This window comes from Vigna radiata, chromosome 9 (assembly GCF_000741045.1).
Source record: "Vigna radiata var. radiata cultivar VC1973A chromosome 9, Vradiata_ver6, whole genome shotgun sequence".
Classification (NCBI taxonomy): domain Eukaryota; kingdom Viridiplantae; phylum Streptophyta; class Magnoliopsida; order Fabales; family Fabaceae; genus Vigna; species Vigna radiata.
The window spans coordinates 5,067,963-5,082,993 of NC_028359.1; the positions used below are offsets into that span (position 1 = coordinate 5,067,963).

The 15,031-nt window shown below is 32.6% G+C and overlaps 2 protein-coding genes across 4 annotated transcripts; both read left to right on the forward strand.

Annotated features, from left to right (window-relative positions):
• Positions 1-899: 899 nt before the first annotated feature.
• Positions 900-4,567, forward strand: LOC106773160 (BTB/POZ domain-containing protein POB1). Its single transcript, XM_014659861.2, has 6 exons — positions 900-1,293; positions 1,629-1,745; positions 2,199-2,326; positions 2,415-2,478; positions 2,575-2,854; positions 3,464-4,567. The coding sequence occupies exons 1-6, from the start codon at positions 1,044-1,046 to the stop codon at positions 4,275-4,277; spliced, it is 1,653 nt and encodes a 550-aa protein (XP_014515347.1). The 5' UTR covers positions 900-1,043; the 3' UTR covers positions 4,278-4,567.
• Positions 4,568-7,771: 3,204 nt separating this feature from the next.
• LOC106773170 (ribokinase) lies at positions 7,772-11,400 on the forward strand. 3 transcript variants are annotated; one of them, XM_014659884.2, is made up of 5 exons: positions 7,772-8,468; positions 8,651-8,836; positions 10,151-10,346; positions 10,425-10,531; positions 11,018-11,400. In XM_014659884.2, the coding sequence occupies exons 1-4, from the start codon at positions 7,860-7,862 to the stop codon at positions 10,514-10,516; spliced, it is 1,083 nt and encodes a 360-aa protein (XP_014515370.1). In that variant the 5' UTR covers positions 7,772-7,859; the 3' UTR covers positions 10,517-10,531; positions 11,018-11,400. The 3 variants fall into 3 exon arrangements, with proteins under 3 accessions (XP_014515370.1, XP_014515371.1, XP_014515369.1); XM_014659885.2 differs by lacking the exon at positions 11,018-11,400 and adding an exon at positions 10,727-10,913; XM_014659883.2 differs by lacking the exon at positions 11,018-11,400 and having other exon boundaries at positions 10,425-10,631.
• Positions 11,401-15,031: the final 3,631 nt, after the last annotated feature.

Below are 15,031 nucleotides of genomic sequence, written 5' to 3' on the forward strand. Positions count from 1 at the left end.
CATTAATAAATAATAAATAAATGCAAAAAGATATTTTAGAAAATATAGGTAAATTTCAAGATATATGAAGGTACATAAATGGCAAGTTTGAAGTCCTTTGTATGAAACAAATACTTAAAAGAAGAGTCTACAATCAATGGAGCTAACTGTATTAAATTAATTTAGATAGACAATACAAAATTACGTTGATTTTAAATAGTTAAGTTGATAAATTTACGAATAACATTGAAACAAAAATATATATAATACAAAAAAATATTTAAGTCAATAATTTATTTTAATATTTCTTTCTAAATTAATGATTTTTCTTAATTAATACTAGTACAATTAATACAAATATATCCGTATTTTTATATATTTTAAATATTATATTATAAATTATTAATATTTATAACTTAATTAAGTTAATATGTAAAATAAATTTATATTTATTAACAAAGTTATATATATATATATATATATATATATATATATATATATATGTTATAAAAAAGAAATCATTGATAAAATATCATAAGTTTGGAAGATTAAATTTTTTTTTTAATTGGGGGACAAAATAAATGTTGATGTTTTTCTCTGTCGTTTATAAAAGGTAAATGTTTTGTTAATATACAGCTAGAGATTTGAGATAAAACAATAATTAAGAAAATTTATAATAAATAATCAATCGATAATTTATATAAAGATAATTAAGCCAATTTAATGTTTCTAACATAAATAAAGTTACTTTCTCCATAAATATAAATTACTTACCTTGTACAAAACCCAATAACTAAAAAGAATTAAAATAAATAAGTAAATAAAAATGTAGAGAATGAAAAAAAAAAAAAAACAACAACAACAGAGAGACTAGTTTATTATGGCGATGAAGTTCAGATATATAAATATTGGGATCATGGCTTTGATCTGTTATTATTCTGCGTTTTTTGTCTGTCACATACTATATCACTTTACTTTTTGGTAATAAACCCTTCAAAAGGAAAACCGTTTTCTCGGTTTCTCGTCTTTCAACCTTATCTTAGGTTCGATTCTGCGTTAGACGCATGAAGGATTCAAATTCGGATCTGTTTGACCCAGTTGTGGCCATGGAGTCCGAGTGGTCCCGCGGCGGTTCAACTTCCGACGCCGATTTCGCCTTCGCCTTCAACGACAGTAACTTCTCCGACAGGGTTCTCCGGATCGAGATCATGCCTGACCCCGTCGACGCTCGACCCGATTCTGACGGCTGCACCACCATTGCCGACTGGGCGCGCCACCGCAAGCGCCGCCGCGAGGATATAAAAAAGGATAACGGTTCTCTCTCTCTCTCTCTCTCTCTCTCTCTCTGTCACTCCCTCTATTTGTTTCTGTTGTTTGTTTGGAAAAAATAATTACTAGGGTTTCAATAATGGTTCACCGGTAGAAGTAGAAATGTTTCTGATTTTGCACGTACTAGTGTTTTTTACAAAATTAGAAAAAAAAAACAATTAAATGGTTAAAATTGGAAATACAATTGGGTGTGTTTTTTTGTTTGAATTTGAAAGTTTGTTTTGCCTAAAATGAGTTTGTTAGATGGATATTGTTTACGTAGAAGTCTGTGTTTTCAAATTGTATGCTTAATATATATGTTTATCCTCTTTTGGATGCAGGAGCGGATATTGCTTCGGTGCCAGACGAGCAAATTTTGAACGGGAATCAGCCTGATTTGGATGAGTGTGAAAACCAAGATGAGGATGCTGTTGCAATGGTTGAGGAACCCAATTCTGGTATTTGAATGAATGCCTTAAAAATATTACGCTTGGGGAGAGCTTGAACAAGATGAAAACAGAAAAAAAATTATCTCCTAGTTGTTTTTGGTTTTTCAAGTACTTGGTTTGGAACTAGTTTTTAAAACTTAAATGATTCTGGATGATAAATTAATTGTTGAGGGGTCTAAAACTGTTTTAGAGAACAGCTTTTAAATCCAAAAATGAGAAGGGAATCCAACATGCCCCAGTTATATATAGGTTTTTGAGAACTCTACATTTTTCCAATGAAATGCATATGATTGAAACATGAGTGCGATTTACTTAATAAAGAGAAATTTTTCAGAAAGTATGACATTCTCCCTACGTATGTAAAACGGAAACGCATATGGATATCTATTGGTTCCTTGTCTTAAGTATTTAGTTATCAGTTCTGCTCTATGGGGATGTTTGAGTTTTCTGTGGTTAATGTAGGTGATGAAGCTACTAACAGTATTGATTCAGACTGGAGCATGGACTGCTCTGCAGGAGCAGTTGTAAGAGTTAAAACATTGCATATAAGTTCTCCTATTCTGGCTGCAAAAAGTCCTTTCTTCTATAAGGTAGATGGATATCGTTGTCTTTATAGGGTGCATTTTGAACATTTTTTCCAAAGTTATGTTTGCTTAGCAGTTTATTTACTTTATTCAGCTTTTCTCAAATGGGATGAGGGAGTCTGAGCAGAGACATGTCACCCTCAGAATTAATACCTCTGGTAAAAACATATGAATACGTTTTTTAGATTCTTTGTATAATTGTTTTTCTTTTCCCTCAAATGTTTGCTTACAACTACCATACTTTTATGTTGCAGAAGAAGCTGCTCTCATGGAGCTACTGAATTTTATGTACAGTAACACCTTGACTACTACTGCAGCACCTGCTTTATTGGATGTGTTGATGGCTGCTGATAAATTTGAAGTTGCTTCATGCATGAGATGCTGCAGCCGGTTGTTGCGGAATATGCCTATGACACCTGACTCTGCATTGCTTTATTTGGAGCTTCCTTCTAGTGTCTTAATGGCTGATGCAGTCCAACCATTGACTGATGCTGCAAAGCAGTACCTGGCTGGTCGGTACAAGGATATAACCAAGTAAGTGTTTTCCTTTTAAATTTTAGTTTCTGTTATATCATCTCACACTCAAGCATTACAAATTAATACATATATTGGATGGAGTTTCTTTTCCTTGATCTATTTTCTTTTTCTTTTATTGAATGGCCCTCATCATCCTGCTCTCTTTGTCTGTGCTGGTATTAAATTTTGTCAGTTGTTGCTACCTTTTGTATTTTGTTTGAATTTTTAAAAATTGCTCATATTGTTGGAGGTTGCGAAGAGTTGGAAACAAAATTCATATTCATAGAAGAGACTCCTATGTGTGTTCATTGCATCTAATAATTGGTACCCTTGTATATAATACTTCTGGTGGGTGGCTACTACTTTTAGTTAATCAACTTCTATTGTGTTTGATCCTGCTTTTGAATGACCTGTTATGCGAGTCTCTATCATAGCTCCCAGTATTCTGCATGTTTTACAATGGCATTCTGAACATTATATTAACAGATTATAAATATTTTAGAGAGGATTTCTCTATTTCTCTGTTTCCATAACAGTCCATTCTTTAGAAAAACACCTGTTTCTTTTGTTGCCATTTTTCATCGTTTTGGCCTTAGTGTCATATTTCTGAGTTTTGTATACGTCCAGGTTCCAGGAAGAAGTTTTGGCATTGCCCCTTGCTGGAGTAGAGGCAATACTGTCTAGCGATGATCTCCAGGTTGCCTCGGAGGATGCTGTATATGATTTTGTGTTGAAGTGGTCACGACAGCAGTACCCTAAACTGGAAGAAAGGCGAGAAGTCCTGGGTTCCCGTCTAGCTCGTTTAATTCGCTTCCCTTACATGACCTGTCGAAAGCTTAAGAAGGTCTTAACCTGTACTGACTTCGACCATGATGTTGCTTCTAAGCTTGTACTGGAGGGCCTATTTTTCAAGGCTGAGGCTCCACACCGCCAGCGGGCACTGGCAGCAGAAGACTCTGCTTCTTCAAACCGTCGATTTGTGGAGAGGGCATACAAGTATAGGCCGGTGAAGGTGGTTGAATTCGAACTTCCCCGGCAGCAGTGTGTGGTGTACTTGGATCTAAAGAGGGAGGAGTGTGCCAATCTATTCCCATCTGGGCGGGTATATTCTCAGGCATTCCATTTGGGTGGTCAAGGTTTTTTCCTATCAGCACATTGTAACATGGATCAACAAAGCTCTTTCCATTGCTTTGGGCTGTTTTTGGGGATGCAGGAGAAGGGGTCAGTGAGCTTTGCTGTTGACTATGAGTTTGCTGCAAGATCTAGGCCAACAGAGGAATTTGTTAGCAAGTACAAAGGCAACTATGTGTTCACAGGGGGAAAGGCCGTTGGGTATAGAAACTTGTTTGCTATTCCATGGACATCGTTTATGGCTGAGGATAGTCTTTACTTCATCAACGGTGTCCTCCACCTTAGAGCTGAGCTCACCATCAGACACTGACCATCACTTGTAGTTGTAAACTTGTATTCCAGTTGGTAGCCCTGACCTTGTTTAGATCTCCAATTTTCATTTTCTGTTAACATGTAATCTTTTCAAAGCTAAATATACAGGAATGTCCTTTAAATGGCCAGTGTTGCATGTGATTCGCTCAAAATATGCTTCTAAGTGTCGAATTTGATATCACATCCAATATTTTAGCATAGGATATGTGGTCTTTGCTGTGGGCACTTGAGGGTTTTATCATCCCTGCACCAAAGAAATTTATCAATAGTCTATTCTGTTTTATTTCATTTTTCGTTTTTTTGGTTTTGGAGATTGCTTTTTAAAACATGTAAATAAATAAAGTGCTGGCTTTGATATATTTCTGCTTTGTTTTTATTCCACTCTCCCAATAGCGTTCGAATGCATCCTAAATTTTCAATTTTATTTATCAGTAATTTAATCCCAAAATGTCTTCAAATTCGTTTATTTACTGGGCTAGTTTGGCCTTGTCATTAATTGCTAAAATCTCCTTGAAACGAATCCTATAAATCATCTTATTTACTTCAAGAAAAAACTAGTAAGAAAGAAATGGGTTTTTATTTAATCAAAATGTATTTAATATTTTTGACGATGCCATAATTCTTTTTTAAAATTCTTTAATACAATGTTATAAGTCGTGTTCCCAAATAGGACTCTTTTAAAGTTATCCAAATTATTTTTTATATTGTATTTTTATTTTTATTGGAAAATAATTTTGCCAAAAACTTTCAATTTATTTTAGAAAAGTAAAAGTCGTGTTTCATGCATGATTCCTGTATTTTTTTTTTCTTTCAAGAAATAAGAATATGTAAAATGGGAATTATATTTATTGGGGATTTTAAACAAAGTTAGCTAAAAGGTTGTAAAAAATAACCGTATCTTACCGTAACCTTGTATGAAAATAGGGAGGTACAAGGTTATATTCCTTGTACCGAATATTATAACCATAACTCGAAGTAGTCTTTGGTGTATTTTTGAATAGAATTTTTTTTTTCTGAATATTAGCAATTACTATTTTTTCGAAACAATATTTCCTTCTTTATTGCATTGTAATTTATTGTAAATTCTTTTGATTTTGTATTCGATTTATGTATATTTTGCTTAGACTTGTTTATGGATTCAGGAATGCTTGGCTGCAAACCCTCCTCCACTCCAATGGACAATATTCTTAGGTTTCACAATGATGCTTCTGGCTATCTTGATGATCTCTTACCATATAGGCACCTTGTTGGCAGATTGGTTTATTTGACTAATACTCGTCCTGATATTGTTTTTACAACACAACAACTGAGCCAATTCATGTCCAAGCCCACCAAAGCTTATCATGTTGCAGTCATGCATGTTCTTCGTTACCATAAAGGTTGCCCGAGTACAGGTCTATTCTTTCCTAGAATACGTCCTACTCATTTCTCTGGTTTTAGCAATGCTGATTATGCCACATGTGTGGATTCAAGAAGTTCCATCACAGGTTATTGTTTTTTTTTATTGGAAGCTCTCTTGTCTCATGGAAAAACAAGAAACAAATCACTGTGTCGCGATCATCCTCTGAGGCTGAATATAGAGCCCTCGCTTTCGCTACTTGCGAGTTACAATAAATCATTTATTTGCTCAGAGATCTACATATTTCCCCCTCTCAGATTTCTCTACTTTACTGTGACAATAACAGTGCCCTTCACATTGCTGCCAATCCCATATTCCATGAAAGAACAAAACATCTGGATATAGACTGTCACATTGTGCATGAGAAATCCCAAGAAGGCTTGATGAAACTACTCCCTGTTCCTTCTGCTAACCAGCTCGTGGACATTTTCACAAAAGCCTTACCTCTACATTCCTTCAAGTTCAACTTATCCAAACTGCAATTACAAAACATTTTTGCACCTCCAGCTTATGGGGGGCTAATAGAAAAAACTTATAATTCTGGTTTGAATACCACATAATCAACATAACATAATGGTAGCATAGCAGAGGAATCTTTTCTGTTTTAGTGGACATTCTAGAACAACAATGAGTTGTCAATAGATAATACAAAATATGCTTTTATCCTCCAAGGTTTTAGGTCATACCTATTCCTTTTGGACAAAATATATATATATATATATATATATATATATATATATATATATATATATATATATATATATATATATATATATATATATATATATATACTGTAATCATTGAGAATCAATATACTAAATTTTTATGCAAATTACCTTTCTTCTATTTTCTATTATGGTTTCTATTAAAGTCTGTGCAGATAATCGATTATTTGGTGTAATATTCGATTATCACGAGCTGATTTAAAAAACCATTGCTCACATAAATAATCGATTATTGCTCGAGATAATCAATTATTCTGGCCTGAATTAGAACTGTCCAAGTTGCATACATAATCAATTATTCCTCAAGATAATTGATTATCACCTTTTTTGAAAACCCTGTAAAGGACTTGAATAATCGATTATTACTTACAATAACGATTATCACTGGCAATTGTAATGTGTTTTTTTAGTTTCAGACCAATAAGCTATATATACTTTTGTCAAACCCTATAGAGAGTTTATCTATGTCATTTGAGAAAACAGTTTGTCTGAGGTAGTTCTCAAGTGATAGTGTCTACTCTTGTCAAGTCTTATGAATAGGAGAAGCTCGCGATTTCTGTGTCAAAGGTCAGAGCAGTTCTCTTCAAGTTGACACAGCGTTTTTTCTTCCGGTTCGTTTGTCGAAGCAAGGGTTTTGCTGCTCTTAATTTCTATTCATCTTATTGTAATTGTTAAACTAATTTTAGTGAAACAATTAATCACTCTTTATGGTGATTAACAACTGGACCTAGAATCTGTTGATTCGAACCAGTATAAAAATCATCTGTTTGATCTTTCTATTCTCTATACTCTTTAAACTTTCTGCATATACCAATTGTTCGATAAAATTTTTAAAAAAATTAAAGAAATCATTTTATTTATTATTTACCGAACACACTTTTCGCTATTAACAATTGCAAAACCGTATTTCTTATTCTGCTACGCAAAATCCATACCAATTGTCTTCCAACACTATTAAATTAGAAATTTATGAAATTATGAAAATAAAATTATAAAATTACAAAATTACAAAATTAAATAAATTATAAAATATTAAAATATAAAATTTTAAAATTATATAAATATATAATTATATAATTACAAATTGTAAGATTATTAAAATGTAATTCATAATTTTATAGTTATGTAATTATCTAATTTTATATTTTATAGTTTCATAATTTTGTAGTTTCATAATTTCGTAATTTTATAATTTGTTAATTTTGCAATTTATATATATTAACAAGAGTGTAAAATCATATTTATTAAAATTTATCATCTTAAAATGTAAAGAACAATTTAAAAATTTAATCCCTGTCGTTGTCCAAAGAGTAAAATATTAACAAAACTCATTAGAGCAATGATAATTCTTTTTAAGTAATAGCAAAAAGGCAGTCGGAAAAATTGGCCTTTTTCCCATCCGCTGGACCCTCTCAGCACGTAGAACGATCAAACCACAGTCAACCCAAAGAACGAAATGAACACCTTAACGACATCGTTTTCCACGCACCACTCCTACTCCCACACCCCATCCACTTTCCACACTACCCTTACCCCGATTCAATCCCTCTCCTTTCGCACTCCCAATCACAATTTCAGACTCTTATGTTTCTCTTCAGATCCCTCTCATTCGCTGCCGGTCGTTGTCGTCGGCTCTGCCAATGCCGACATTTACGTAGAGATCGACCGCCTCCCGTTAGAAGGCGAGACACTCGCTGCAAAGTCTGGCGAGACGCTTGCCGGCGGCAAAGGCGCCAATCAGGCTACGTGCTCCGCCAAGCTCTCCCGTCCGACCTACTTCATCGGACAAGTTGGTGATGACGCTTATGGTAGCCTCGTCACCGGCGCGCTTCGTAGCGGCGGTGTTCGCCTTGACAGTCTGACGGTGGTTCCGTCCGTGCCCACTGGTCACGCCGTTGTGATGCTCCAATCCAATGGCCAGAACTCCATCATCATCATTGGGGGTGCTAACTCGAGTGGTTGGCCCAGTTCCCTGGCACGTCAGCATTTGGACCTCGTGGCCCAAGCCGGCATTGTTTTGTTGCAGAGGGAGATACCCGATTATGTCAACGTTCAAGTGGCGCAGGTTGGGCCGGGCCAGCCCAGGCCTTTTAGCAATAGATTTTGAACAAAGCTACAATGTTTTCTAACTAGAATAGAGTTTTATGTCTTACATGTTAACATCTAGGAGCAATGATTTTGATCAAAGAACAAAAGTAAAACTTTTGGGTATTGCATTGTGTTATTATGATCTTGTAATGCATGCAGGCTGCGAGGAATGCTGGCGTGCCTGTTGTGTTGGATGCGGGAGGAATGGATGGACCACTTCCACCGCAATTATTGAATTTTGTTGATATTTTGAGTCCTAATGAAACTGAACTTGCTCGCATTACTGGAATGCCGACTGAAAGTTTTGAACAGATTGCACAGGCTGCTTTGAAATGCCATGAATTGGTGAGTTCATGTATGGAATTTGGATATCACATTAATATGATTTGCGCATTTTGCTAATTGAATGCATTTTTGTTGCCTGAGGATTTTTAAGGTTTTAAATCTCTGAGTATAGTTGCAATTACGGCTTTATTTTGATTCTTATTGCTGAGGAACATTGCTAATAAATGTGGTTGCAATTGCCATTGCTGACTGTATTTTAGAACCTTGTGAGTATCTTGCTTAGAATTTTGACAAATGTGGGTATATATGCAATTGTGGTTTTATTGTGATTCGTTGTATTGAGGAAAATTGCTGACATATGAAGTTGCAATTGTGGTTGCTGACTATTTGTTAACACCTTGAGGATGAAAGCACAATTTTTCGAATGTAATATTTGAAGATCTGATGTGAGTTTGAGATTTTCTGATGCTAATATCATTTGGTTCAGTATCATTTATATCTTTTGGCTGCATAGGTGGCATTCAAACAATTGCACCTGACCCACATACGACTCAATCAACAATGTGCGTGGTGGACCGAATTGACCTACCAACCCACCTTAAAAGATGAAAAAAAATCACTTAATTGTAAAAATAGTGTTAAAATCACTATGTATTATGATTTATGTGAAAACATGGAATTGAAATCTGGAAAACTTGAAGTTTATCTGGCTTGAGGAGTGAGTTGGTGTGATATTTTTAATTCTTTCGTTTGTTATGAATTATTTATTATATTAAATCTTTAATTTTTCATTATGAAGTCTGAATTTTTACGTATTATGTTTTGTCAAATATTTAAAATAGGATTTTTTATTTATTTCTTTTATTTTAAAGATAATTGTTTTATAATTAGGTTAATCAACCCTCTAGTTCATCAATCCGCAATATACTGCAGGGGTTAGTGTCTCTTGGATTACATGTTATGTGAATCGAATGAGGCTAATTTGTTTATAATTTAAGTCAACGTGAGCCAAACTGCTCGTTTTGACTGTTAAATGTTTAATCCTCTTGACATTTACAACTTGCCTGAGGAAAAGATAGGGGAGGGTAATATAATTCTATATTTGATTTTCTTTTCGTTGAATCAATTAATGCAAATGTATCATCCATCAGGGAAAGGATACTACAAGGGAAGCAAGATGGTTAATGACCAATAAACTATTAGTTCTGCTTTTTCTTCTATTTTTTCTGTACTGTTACTCAATGGCTGCAGTAGAGTTGCAGCTGTCAGTTTATCTTCAAATGTCTTGGTTGATTCCTGAAGGTTGATAGAATGATAGATAAATTTTATTGTCATGAACATTTCAATTTGACGGTTAATTGTCTGACATTTCAGGGAGTTAAACAAGTTCTTGTGAAACTTGGGCATAAAGGATCTGCCCTTTTTGTAGAAGGAGAAAAACCAATTCAGCAGCCGGCCATATTAGCTAAAACAGTCGTTGATACAACTGGTGCTGGTGATACTTTTACTGCCGCTTTTGCTGTGGCCTTAGTTGAGGGCAAGTCCAGAAAGGAATGCCTCAGATTTGCTGGTATGTATGGAGGAATGCAATTCTTCTTCAGAATTTTCTCTTTGGTAAAATATGACTAACCATAATGTTCTGCAACAGCTGCTGCAGCTTGTCTTTGTGTTCAAGTTAAGGGAGCCTCTCCCAGCATGCCAGATAGGAATTCTGTTTTGGATCTACTTAATCGTCAATGAAAATACTTGCAAAAGGTCAATTTTCACTGAAACACTTTTACCTTGTTTCAATTGTTTGGACTTATGGCTTGTTCTTGTTTAGTGAGGAAAATCAATAATTTAGACTTTTAGATGACGTTCCTGGCATAATGCTATTTGTTGCTTTCATTCCCATTCTCAATCAATTTTCTGATGCTCCTGACAATAATTGGATGGTCTTTGTCATTACAGAATCAAACGTGGCTCTCAAGTACATAACTGTTATGTAGTTTCATTAGATGCGTTGCTAATACAATTCACGTGTCCATTTATTAAAATTTTCTGTAGTCTGTCCTATTATTAATCCTGTTTTATGAACATATTTGTTTCAACATGCTAAATGAGCAGTCAGTGCGTATAAAGGAGAATCTTTAAGTCTCTTCCTATTCTATTAATTTTTTTCATGCCGAAGAACGAATCAATGAAGATTTTTAAAACCACGTGGTTTCAATAACTGATAATTGTCTTACTTTTTACTGTTAGCGGTCACAATTGGGATCAGGAACAGAAATAACTGTGTATGACAGGGAAAGACTTCAAGATGGCAGCAAGGAAAACCAAAATCTTTTACAGAGCAAGGAAAACGCTTAACCCTTTGACAATGAAAGCAAAATCAAGACAATAGGAAAAAAAATGTTCTAAACGATGTTTGGTGTAAGAGAACAAAAGAAAATAGTTATCTTCCTCTTTGTTTGGTGAGACGAGTGTTGAAAAATTAACAAAGTGAAAGATATATCTATCCTGAAACATCTCTTTATTCATACCAGGATCTAAAAAAAACGTGTGCCTAGAGGTAATCATTTGTTCGACATTGATTTTAGTGTGTAAACTGAATACTTTCTTAAAATTGATATATCTTTTTCATAGTCCATGATTCTGACTAGCAGAAAAATCAAGTATTGCCTAACGTAAGTGGGCTATTTCAAGCCGAAAACTCTTAAAAAAAAACTTAAAGATGTAAGGTGTAGAAGCAGCCATACTCAAAACATGTGTTTTCCTTTAAATTCCCATAAGCTAACAAAAGCATGTGTTTTCAGGAAACAAAAAATATGAATCAGTCTTCCAGCGTTCTCATCATTCTTCTTTCTGCTATCCCATTTCTTCCAGAGCTATGCATAATTTGATGTAGATTTCATGACTTTAATATTTTCTTCTAATAATGTAAGACGTAAACCCTTTTGTCTTTTTTTAAGTGACAATGATATTTTGTATATGAGATATACTTTATTTTCAATTGCTTTTCGTTAAAAGTTAATTGTCATTTAAAGATCAATTAATTTTATCTTTTACGAAAAAAAAATATTGTTTAATTTAGTATGCATATCTATTATTATATTTTTATTTTATTTTTAATACAAAATTAGTCGTTGTTTACACATCTATTTCAAATAATATTAGACATTTTTTGAAGATAACTATTAGAAGATATAGAGAAAAAAAAACAATAGACCGACAAGACTATTCTAAAGAAATAGATATCCAAGATAATGATAACAAGGTAACATCGTTGTCATTTGTCAACAAGGAAAAAAAAGATTATAAAGCAAAAAAATCATGAATGAAACATTTAAAGAAAAAGAGTTTGTGATTCTAGACATTTGCAAATGCATAAATGATAATAGTTTACCTCTTAATTTGGTAAAAAACTTCTTATTTATCTAAATGCTAAAATTTGTTCCTAAATGAGAAAGGTTTAAAGTCTCCTATTTATAATGATGTTAGAGTATATTATTTGAAAAACTGGGATGACAATATTTAAGATAGTTTGAAGAAATATAAGGTTCAATAATATTGTATTTTGATTTGTGATGTTTGGATAGATGGAAAAGGAAGTTTTATTACCAACTTTCTAATTGATAGTTCAAGTGGAATAGTTTTCATAAAATATATTGTTATTATTAATGTGATTAAAACGTATTATATCCGGTGGAAGAAGAAATTGGGAAGAATAATGTTTAGAAAGTTGTGATAAATGGTTTTAATTTTGTGGTTGTGGAAAAAAATGTTAAAGAAAATAACTAAATTATTTTGAACTCCTACAATGATAGTAAAGAGTTATAAAATGTAGTAACGAGGTTTTCAATTAAGTTTCAATTGTAGTGCTATTATTATAGGCTAACTAAATTGAAAGTATATTTAATCTAGTGTATACTAAAAGAAGAAGTCTTTATGATAACAAAGATTTAATGAAGTATAATCTTCAATTTGAAAGGCTAAAGACGAGAAAGAGGATATTTTGAATCTTATATGTTTATATGATATTAAATCAAATGATGAGTGAAAAAAATAAGATCCTCGAGTACTAAATGATGTTTCATAAATGAATATACAACAATATTTGTTTAAACTTTGAAACTTATGCAATATAATTAATCATAAATGTTATTGTGCTTAATTTTTTTACTTTATTTAATAGGTTCAATAAATTTAACTACGAATGTTGATAAAAAAAAGAGAGAAAATCTACCGTACTAACAAATGAAAATGAACTTGAATGTAGATGTGGAAGAAAATTATGAAAATGAACAAGAATTACATGTCATATAAGAAGATGATGAACTAAGTGAAATTGATTTTTCAATATAGTAAATAGTAATTTGTTTATTATCATATGTTAGATGTTAATTTAAATAAATATAAATATTAAAAATAAATAAAGTTAGCGTGTGTTAAGCTATAGTATTAACCTTATTTATTTTGAATATTTATTTAAGTTAGCGTTTATTTAACTAGCGTTAATTTATTTATTTTTAATATTTATTTTAGTTAGTCTTCGTTCAGCTAATGCTAACTTATTTATTTTTAATATTTAATTCATTTAGCTTGTGTTATGTTGATGTTAACTTATTTATTTTAGCTAGGATCCGTTAAGTCAAACATTAATTTATTTGCGTTTAAGATTTATTTAAGATGACGTTAATTCAAATATTTATTTACTAAAACAATTTAAAAAAATTTATACTTTTTATTTTTTTTAAATAATCTTTTTACGTTATGTTATAGTTACAATTCTAATTTTTGAAATTTATCACGATTCTATTTTGTGGAAGCTAAATTTATGTTTTCTTATCCTTAGTATGTTTTGTTTGTAAATAAGTTGATGTGTCCCATGTATATTTACATTTATAAATTATTTTTCTTATAAAAAAAGAGTTAAAATTTTCAAATAGTCTTTATATTTATACTGAAATATCAATTCGATCATCAGATTTTAAGTTGTTACAATAAGGTTCGTTTTTTTTTTAAATGTGTAACATGTAACCTCATATCGTTAATGTTGTACAAATGGTTAACGATGGTAAAGAATGAACATGGTAATGTGGATTATTTTATTACATGGAATTCAATATTAGTTAATTGCACAACTTCGTTAGCACAAGAATTGAGGATTTTAGTGTATAGTGGCCATGGTTAATTAAGGATTGAAAGACCAACAAAGCTAGGGATTTGGAAACAATGTGAAAGGAGTAGGGATGAGTGAAGACCAACATATGACCACCTCTTCCTTCACAACCCCAACTTCTGAGATGGAGACTACTTTATGTTGCTCCTTCTTGTCTCAAGCGCGACGCGCTGGGGGACTTTTGCAGGTTCGCAATTTGGAATTTTTTGTTATGTATGTTCACATGATTAATGGCATGATTCATGCATGGTTCACCTGCGATGTTGGTCAAACATGGTTGTCGCATAGTGGTGGCTCATGATTTCTCACAGGTTGCTCGTGAGGTTTCAATGGAGGTTAATTGCAGTGCTGTGGTTTTGTGATGACACTAATACAAAAATATCGTATAATGTCGGTGTTTTTCGGCTTTTCCCGTTTAATTCGAGGTCAACGTCGGGAGATGTTAAATTGACGTCGAATTTTGTCAATATACAACATTAAACAATTATTTTTAATTAATTGTGATCTTTTTTACAACTTTACGAGACCAAAATAACAAAAAAAACAACAAATTTCAGTTTTTGGTATTTTTTAAAGCATGAACTATGAACGTGTAGTGTAGTATCAACAAAAAACAACAATAACAAACAACAAACATGTTCAATCAAACAACAACAACAAACAAGTTCAATTAAACAAAAACAACAAACAAGTTCAACAAAAAAAAAACAACAAACAAGTTCAACAATATAAGTTCTTCAAAACGAAAATGAAAACTAACCTTCAAAAGGTGGGTTCGTCGGAATAAAGTGTTGCTACCAGTGAAAGAGAAAGAAGAATACGCCTATGAAGGACAATAACATGAAAATAATCGGTCAAAACAAACGAAAATCATACATAAAGTAGTTAATTAACATGCATTTGTATCAAATTAAAGAAAGATTACATGTGATGATCGTGAAACTTCATTCGAGAAAAGTTTGAGTAGAGAAGAGTCTCGCGTGCTAAGACTTTTCAATCTTCCACTCAAATTTTTATTGAATTCAGTAACTTTTTGACGTTTAACGTTGGGGCATTCGACGTTCTATGGTGGTAAATATTTAAGTAAGCGCAAC